General features: G+C 40.8%; 2 protein-coding genes across 3 annotated transcripts; one reads left to right on the plus strand and one right to left on the minus strand.

The window, feature by feature from the left end:
- Positions 1-113: 113 nt before the first annotated feature.
- Positions 114-2,359, plus strand: LOC116925901 (bifunctional peptidase and (3S)-lysyl hydroxylase Jmjd7). Of its 2 annotated transcripts, XM_032932660.2 has the most exons (5): positions 114-270; positions 326-479; positions 543-850; positions 919-1,255; positions 1,365-2,359. In XM_032932660.2, coding segments are annotated over exons 1-5 (843 nt in total). In that variant the 5' UTR covers positions 114-227; the 3' UTR covers positions 1,366-2,359. The 2 variants fall into 2 exon arrangements, with proteins under 2 accessions (XP_032788551.2, XP_032788550.2); XM_032932659.2 differs by lacking the exon at positions 1,365-2,359 and having other exon boundaries at positions 919-1,363.
- On the minus strand, positions 1,371-7,421 carry LOC116925900. The gene is made up of 9 exons (XM_045174896.1): positions 7,015-7,421; positions 3,255-3,337; positions 3,063-3,186; positions 2,914-2,975; positions 2,720-2,811; positions 2,379-2,650; positions 1,826-2,309; positions 1,626-1,762; positions 1,371-1,566 (listed from the first exon to the last, which is right to left on the minus strand). Exons 1-9 carry the CDS (start codon positions 7,058-7,060, stop codon positions 1,490-1,492), a joined length of 1,377 nt encoding a protein of 458 aa, XP_045030831.1. The 5' UTR covers positions 7,061-7,421; the 3' UTR covers positions 1,371-1,489.
- Between the last annotated feature and the right edge of the window lie 1,824 nt (positions 7,422-9,245).

Raw genomic sequence — 9,245 nt, forward strand, 5'->3', positions numbered from 1 at the left:
AATGCAAATGAGACTAACCTTCGTTTACGTCAGAATCTAACCACTCCTTTTCTGAATATGCAGGCAATATTAACCTGTTGCTTTTGATTTTTCTTTTCTCGATTCACAGCTGCAACGAAACTAATGTAAAATGTTATATCAAATAGCCCGCCGGAGATGGATTACCGGTAAATGACGTCATTACGCTTGCAGTTGTTTATCCGTCTGCTACAGCATGTTCGTGAAAAATGTCAACAAACGCGTTTGAGAAACTTTCCAGTGAAGCTTTCGGTTGGCTTGAATATAATTTAGCTGTAAAATTGGTCTTATAATGATCGTTATTTAGAACTCTATCTATCAACGAGCATACCGCACCTGGAAAAATTACCGACATGCTTGGAATTCTATCGTAACTTTGTGGCCCAAAATCGACCTGTGATTATTCGTAATGCTTTCGCCAGCTGGCCAGCCTTATCGAAATGGAACATTGAATACCTTAGGTAGTTTTACTTTCGAATCTTATTATTAATGAATTGTTAATATCATTTTCAATTTTATAACAGGCAGCATTATGGGACTAAAGATGTCACAGTCACCGTCACCCCCAATGGCTATGCCGATGCTGTCACAGATGGACATTTTGTACTGCCTCTAGAAAAAGTGATGCCCATGGATCAGTTTTTGTGTTCACTGGAAAACCCTGTTGAAAACAGAGTTCACTACATCCAAAAGCAGAATTCTAATCTAACGGAAGAGTTTCCTGAACTGATTGCAGATTCTGCTGACGAGATTGAATGGGTTTCTACATTGTTTGGTGCAAAGCCTGATGCTGTTAATTTCTGGATGGGAGATGAGCGAGCAATCACATCAAGTAGTGGCCTCCATCACTTAAAAATATCACAAAAAGGCATACAAATAATCATGACACGTCCTTTGCAGTGCACAAGGATCCTTACGAGAATATGTACTGTGTTGTTTCTGGCCACAAAGATTTTATCCTACATCCCCCTACAGACCAGCCCTGGATACCTTACGTCAATTATCCCACAGCTGGATATCAAGAAGTCGATGGCGAATTAAAAATAGTACCAGAAGGTGATGGAGCCATTCCCTGGATAGACATAGACCCATTAAATCCAGATTACAATAAATATCCCAAATATAAAAATGTTCGACAAATTCACTGTCGTGTTCACAAAGGAGAAATGCTGTACCTGCCCTCACTGTGGTTCCACCACGTCCGCCAGTCTCACGGCTGCATAGCTGTCAACTACTGGTACGATATGCAATACGACATCAAATACAATTACTTTGAATTTGTCAAAGATTTGATCAGTGGTCACGTGTAACCAGTGCATCAAAATAAATAAATAATTTCCCTATAGATATTCCTATGATAGGAATGTATTCTTGATATTTGGAAATCAATGGCACAAGACTAATCAATCCGACGAATGGTCACAACAAATGTTTAAGACTTTTTATTCTATACAAGAAAAATTCGAAAATTCTAGGATGTTGTTTCAGGAGGAGGTGTAGTCGTTTTCAACGATCGAAACGTATCCGTGACTGTTGGTTCTGTGACGGCTATTCAAAATTAACATTATTAATAAATTCCTTGTATCCCTTTATTGACTAGAATTTACCTGGGCGGAGAGCAGGATCGTTTAGATAGAAGAAATTCGGTGATAAGGAACAATCCACTTTATCAATGTCTTGACATGTCAATGTCGCCTGGTCAAAGAGTAGCCCAACACCACACGTAAAAGCGTGCGACACCACTCTGCATAACATTATTTTGTTTTAAAAGAGACATTTTCGGAACTAGTTCTTTTCATTATTCTACCTGTTCTTTTTCCCAACCCCGCAGGTATAGAATCGTCTGCAGCCGCTGGACACGTCAGCGTAAAAGCCACCATTAATACGGCCGATGCAGGTGAACGGCCCTGTGTTATCAACCGGAATCGGTGATGGAGTCGATACCGTTTCAGTGGAGTAGCGTAGCGTCGTCGAATTGTAGCCCCGACGTCCTGTTCCAGGTCTTCTGGTCCTGTTTCTTCTCGGCCCCGGAGTAGAAGAAGAAGATTCCACGGTGTCCCTCCTAATGCGCGGATGGAAAACGCTGCGGCTTCCGCTGGAAGATTTACCGAAAAATGGAATTCGCGGAACGTCGGCTTCGATTTGACCCAACAACCTCAAGACGTCCTCGTCCTCGGCGATGTCACTTGGGCGTCGCGCAGGAGGAGCTTCCGGCTGTTTGTTCAATTCCGTTGTGGAGTGAATCATCGGGGGCGATAAAGTCGAAGAAGATAATTCATTTGGCGGCTTCGCTGAATGTTCTATCATTTTAAAGAATTAAGAATAAAATTAGTTAACGATTCGTGGAATGTTTTCTTTGAAAAACGAAATTAACGGTAATTCTAGGATGATTGGAGACGTCGGTGGATCGGTTGTTGTGGTTGTGGTAGTTGTTGTTGTTGTTGTTGCTTCTGTTGCTGGTGCCTCTGATGACGTCATCACCATTGTTTCAGTCGAAGTTGAAGTGGCAGTCGACGTAACGGGCACTACTTCATCGTAATCGGCGTAATCGTAGAACGTGTCCGTCTGCTGGACATTGTGCTCGTCGGCGAAAGAGCCTGCCTCGCCCGACGGCACTTTACGGCCCGTCTGACTGTATACGATAAACAAGAAATTCATTTACAATTTCAAAATTAATTTTTTTTTTCAAATTAAATCTTACAGGATGAGGCCGTGTTGCCCGTAGAGGTCTAAATTGAGATTGTAAAAGGCTTCCGAGTTGGCACAGTCCACTTCGTCGACTCTCTCGCACACCTATACGTCCATGACGAATGAAATTTGGAAAAGAAAAAGAAAAATTGTTTTAGAAATTCAGGTCAACGGCACAATCATTTCGTTTAAAAAAAAAAACATTACCCTCGTTTCTTGATCGAAAACGGTCCCGGCCAGGCAAAGGAACTTGATATCTTGTATTTCTCCTGAAAGGGGGGGCAAACAAAATAAATGGTAGTGGTCAAACTGTTTTCTAATTTTTAAATATTATACAGTTGAATCAAATAGTTTACCTTCTTGTCCGAGCGTGCAAACGTGAAACATTTGACATTTGCTAGCGATATCGGCGTAATAACCACCGATGACTTTGCCCTCGCAAGAGAAACCCGACGAGCCGATGGACGCCATGTCAGCAATCTAACGCGATTGAAAGGCGTTTTCAATCAAAATAAAGCCACCGGAAATGAGAATGGTTGGCAACTTACCTGTGGCATGCCGACAGGAATGGCCTGGCTCGTGCAAACCAGAACGGCCGCTAGTAGCAAGAAGATGTTGCATTGCGGGACTGCTGTGAAACGACAAAAAATCATTGGCGGTCGTAATGAATCGAACGCAGAGACCAACTGAAACGTTTTATTTTTCCTTTTTTTTTTTTCCAGCGGTAAATGCGTGTTTCTTTTTCCGTGGGAGTTTGCCAAAGAAAACAACAAAACAAAAACGATCAAAAAGAAGAAGGTTGCGCAATTTTCGCAGCAGCGGGGTAAGAGGATGTGAAAGTTCACAGCCCAACGGGGAGAAAACGGGGCTAAATAGTTGGCGCGTTCAACCAAAAACTCAAATAAACAATTTCGCTGCAACTCTTTCAACTGCACATTGGCGGATGTATAGAATGCGAAAAAGGAAGACTCATTCTCCATATAGGGAAATGGTGCGCACATCGGAAATCGGCCATCCAATCGCGGGACTATTTCGAGCTGCTAATCACGGTGATGTTGAAATTGAAAAAGGTAGCACATGAAAAGAAAGTCTTTCTTCTTGTTTCGTGGTTTTCAAATTTCTATCCGACGTGGGCGAATAGATCTAGAAAAGAACGAAGACGTGGGATTCTTGATATTTTTCTACGTCCCCGACCTTGGCTTCGAATCGTGACCGCCATTCCTTTCCCCGTTCTTTTGCCCGTCCCATTTGCCTTTTTTTTCCCGCTCACTTTTTATTTTTCCTCTTCATCTCTTCCCAACAGCCAATCATGGCGGTTTAGTTACTCTGCTCTACTTTTACTTTTCCCTTCTTCTTCTTCTTTTCGTTGAGCCAACAACGACATCGTTTTGATTTTCTCATCTTAAAGGGGAAAGTTTAAATTTTTCTATTCACGCTGGGGGAGGATTTATTCAATAAGATGACTCGGATAAAAAAGAAGTAAACCGGATAGTTTTATTTTTTAAGCAGACGGGCAGGCGGCCAAATGGGAGACGCCGTCCAGTCGTGTCCTTTTTCCTATCGGTTCGAACGAACAAATGACCTACGATTTCTTTGCAATTAACAGCTGCAGAATTTATGCAACTCTCGTATTCTTTAATGAACGCGTGATTTCGTCATGGCTGGCGTCACCTGTTTGCCGTTTAAGATGCAGAAAAATTGCATCAACCGTTTAGTTTTAACACAATTAAAACTATAGGCACATCCTTCGCTATATTATAGCCATGACCGTGAAACTGGAATGCAAATTCATGGGGTTTCTTTCACACACACACACACACAAAAATGTTTTAAAGCGTACACAGGGGCTGCCTGCTGTCGGGATTTCATTATGGCATCACCTTGATATGAATTTTCCTTTTTTTGCAGTGTGGGAGTTTTAATAATCAAATTCCCCATGAAATGATTTGCATTTTCGCGTGCGGGGGCAAACATTACCTTCAAATTTGAAGGTCCTTATTTTGTGTGTGTGTTATTACAAGTGAACAAAAAACAAAAACAAAAACGTAAAAGTAAGAGGAGGAAGTTTTGTACTGGTCGTGCGATTTTAGCGCAGTCTAATTAAGGAGCGTGTTGAGATTTCCGGGAATGGACACCCTTTGGCCATCTACAGACTATATGAATTCATAATTCGCGTGTGTGCGTCTCTCCCTTTTACACGCTCGAGAGTGAAAGGTGCATTCCAACCAAATCTCTTTGACTACACTACGATTTAAAAACACTCAATCACTCCGAGGGCGTCAAAGTTCACTGCCATCAAGTGAATTCACGAACGAATCGTTTTGGAAAAAAAAGAGAGAATCCCTTGAACACAACGACATCTTCTACGCCTTTATTTACAACCATACCAATTCAGAGGGGGAAAAAAGGGTTTCAAATTATGCAACTCTAAACAAGATCGTGAACAGCTGACTAAGCGAAAAAGATTGGCTTTCATTTCTCATTATCACCGTGTCCCGAAATCGAGCTACCGAACTTTTGTTTGCTATCACTTTCATAATGCAATAAATGAATATCAAATTTATTGTCACACAGCACTAAAAAGCTATTACGTCCATCAGCTCTATTTCATCACGTGGATATAGTGCTACGTTGCGCGATCGCAAGCCGTTTATACAGATCAAATTGCCTTGCAGATATGCATACGTGATTCTAGTTTGCTAAACGCATTAGTCACGCCATATGCGGACACGTGGAGTTTGCCTGATTTCGACACGTTTAAAACGAGAACAAAAAAAATATGAATAAATAAACAAATACAAACTGCATGGTGATAGTCTTCCATGACAGTTGATTACGTATAGAAAGGGAGCAATGTATGGCCAACATATTTGTTTGCTACCGGTTTTTCTTTCAAAAATTTTTATTTTGTCCTAAAAATAAAAATAAGTCTTTCTCTTATTTTAGTTATTCTTCAAACTCGGAACATTTTATTTATTTCTTCCGAGAAATTCGGGCGCGGTCGTTTCACCTTTCGTCGCTGAGTCGGGTTTTTTGTTCGAAAGAGAATAAATAGCCTCTCCTAAATGTTTCCATTCATTATCGCATATTATTTTCGCCCAGAGTGAACAAGTATTGAAAAAGAAGAATTCCTTTCACTTGCGTGCCGCTGTGTCAAATTGAAGCATTTGCAGACGCCGTATCATTTGTGAAAAATATAGAATGAAAGAGACTGTTATCGCGTGCACACAGGTGACGATCGAGTCTGATGAAGAGAAGGTTGTATAGACGGGATTTTTCAACTCTCATTTTCTTTTTCTTTTTTCTACATTGTTTTTCAATTCTAAATGTTAACGATACGCAAATCGTACGGTGAGCGCCCCACAGATTTGTGTGCTCCTCTCACTTTTATATTTCACGCTCAGGTCGCCCAATCAGAACAGCTATCCTTTATGGCTGAAGGCTATATCGAAATAAATCCACAGAGTCCTTATAAGAGAAATGATGATTGATGAGAGCCAATGGGCGCAAACAAATACACACAAAAATAGATATAGAACCAATAAAAAATGTGTCTGATCATCAAGGACGGAATGCAATGCCGTTCGGAATAATTCCGCAGAGCTGCTCCGATATCCCGCACGATCAGCTATTCTGCTGGCGTAGCAGACAGCGTGTCGGACAAGGTGGCCTGCTTTTCTTAAGATCGCGAAAAAAATATTGCGTTTATTTAGATGCTGAATAAGCCAACCGAATAAATAAAAAGGAAGGTCGTTCAAGGATTGGCGATTTTTTTTCTTCTTCTTGTCCAGCCGCTCGCACGCCATAACGAGTTTTAGCGGTTTTGTTATGGAACATTTGGCTCATCGGGGACAGTTAGAAAAATCATAGCAATCTCGATAGGGGGCCGAGGAGAACGAGATTTTGCAAAGCCTTGAACAACTCACGGCTACTCTACATTTACATATGTGGTGAGAAAGAAAAAAAGAGTTGATCGAACGACCTTTAGAGGGGGGGGGGGTAAAACAGATTTTTTTTTTTTTTCAATGTCGGCTACAATTGGTTTAACCTAAAAACAAAAAAAATGAAAACGATAACAAAAATGCCGGTAGCGTAATGTACGGTGAATAACAAGAGCTATCATTTGTTTCAGTAAATATGGTACTTAAAATTTATTCAAATTCACCAGGATGAACCAATAAAATCATTGGCGTTATTTAAAAAGGATCCCGATTGAATTTTAATCGGTACAGCCATATTTTGCATATTTGTGTTTGGCCCAGGGGTGACGTGCGATTGAAAAACAAACGGATTTTTGTTTCGACTTACCGTCCGATAAAGACGTTAACCGGCAACGATGGCGTTTACAATCCATCACTGATCCAAATTAGAATGTTGAGATGATAATCAAAACTTTCTTTTCGTTAGATAAATAAATTGAATTATTTTTCTTTTTCTTGCGGAATTCTCTTCAATTCAAGTTTTCCCAATCAATTTTTCTGAATTTCAATTGCTTTCAAATCGACAGGTAAACGCTCGTCATGATGGTAACGCACTTTAGAGCCCAACAAATTTCGACCTATTCTATTCCCAATTCACCGACATGGATACAACCAATACGTTAAAACCAATACGTCTTTATAAAAAACAATTTTAATACTATACAACACAAAAACAGTAGGAGCAAATAGCCAATGCGGCTGTGCCCGACAGCGTTCGACGGTTGACTGACGGGCTGCGGGATAATCTCTTTCTCTCTCTCTCTTTTCCTCGGCTATATAAAGTGAGCAATAGCCAAAAAGAAAAAAAAAAAAACCCTGCCTCGTATACAATGAGAAGGAGAGAAAGAGAGAGAGAAGTCGTTCGGACAAGGTTGTGTCTCCCTTTTCCTTTTTTTTTTCTCTTTCTGACAAGGGCTACGGCATATACGCGCAAACACAGGTATATTGAGATATACTCCCCCTTCCCACTGAAAAAAAAAAGACTTCAAAACCATCCGGTACTTCCCTCCACCTAAAAAAAAAAAAAATGAGAAGGATGTGTTTTGAAAAAAAAAAAGGTGTGGACCCTATATTTGTATTGCGACAGATAAAGAAAGAGGGGGGGAATATATCGCAAATGATTTTATCGCTCACGACAGTTTGTATAAAATGGGATGCTGGTCCCCGTATCAAGTTGACCAACATCTGCAGTAGTTCGATTGCCCATTTAAAATTCCTTTTTCTCTCGTTAGAAATGCAGATAATGAACCAATTAGTTTAATTGATATATCGTGAATGAATCGTATGCAGAAACGAGTTTACACGCAACTTCTTTCACTCTTGCAACAGTCTCCTCTCCCTATAAATCGATTGATGCTAATGAGGTCAGGTGTGACGTCACGAATCTCACCTGTTTGATTTGTGGTGGGGATCTCTTTTTTTGTGTGTGTGTGTGTGTTGCACACATTGTGTCGCTAACGATGACGAAGTGCGTGCTCGTGTGTATATTGCGATAACGATGATTGCGCCCTTTGTGATAGTGACAAATCCGTTAAGAAACGCTGGGAACTTTGAACTGCGTGACGTCTTTCCGAATAAGAAAAAGTTTCGAATAAAATCAAGGATAGGTGACGTCATAACGAGACCATAATTTCGAGGTCAGACATTAGCAAACGCCGAGAAACAAAGACAAACATCGACAGCAATTTTTTTTTTTTTTTTCGATCCCGTGAATTTATTATTCTAACAATTCGTGATGAGATCTGCGAGGCAGAGATGATGAATAATTATTTGAAAGGGGGTTTGCAAAAAAACTAACAAAAAAAAAACGTGAAACAGCCAAACACGAATTGAGAATATCTAGTGCGGAGGAATGGGGAAAGGAGACATAGAAGGCAAGGTCAAGGCGTGTCTCTCATTTCACTGTACACGTATAGCACCTATATCTACAAGGTGTATAGATACACAGGGCCAGGTGTACGACACACAAAAAAGAAATCCCAATTACCATAAAAATCGGAAATTCGAATTGGTTTCTGTCATTTTGAATAGCAAAAGGGACCTGCTGACTGTGACCTATGGCCTTGTCAATTCCGAGATGATGTGCACAATCATAGAAACAATCCAAGTTGATTCCGATAGAATTCTTTTTGCGGTCGCATTGTCAAGGTTTGCCCCTCTCTCTCTCTCTCATCGAAGCACAACACGAATGTGATGGTACGTAACGAGTATTATACATATCAGTCATGAATAAGTCGAATCGACAATAGAGTTGCGTGAATACTCGGCTAGGGGGGCGGGTGGTCGAAGATAATCAGAAGGGTCCATCATGCCACAAATGGAGCCTACCCAATTACATAGAGACACGATAGGGCGTGGTCGTTCTTTGGGTGGAGTCCGTAGCGAATTTTGGCGATTGAAGAGAATTCGGCGAGATGTGAAATTCCAAAGAAGTGCCTCCTCGGAGTAAATCACGAGATCCAACAGGTGGAAAAGAGACAGGTAAAAATTGCCACGATGACGGATGGACATACGTGTGTTAACATGCTAAAAACAGAGCACTCCTTGACTTTAATCGAG

This window comes from Daphnia magna, linkage group LG6 (assembly GCF_020631705.1).
Source record: "Daphnia magna isolate NIES linkage group LG6, ASM2063170v1.1, whole genome shotgun sequence".
In the NCBI taxonomy this organism is placed as follows: domain Eukaryota; kingdom Metazoa; phylum Arthropoda; class Branchiopoda; order Diplostraca; family Daphniidae; genus Daphnia; species Daphnia magna.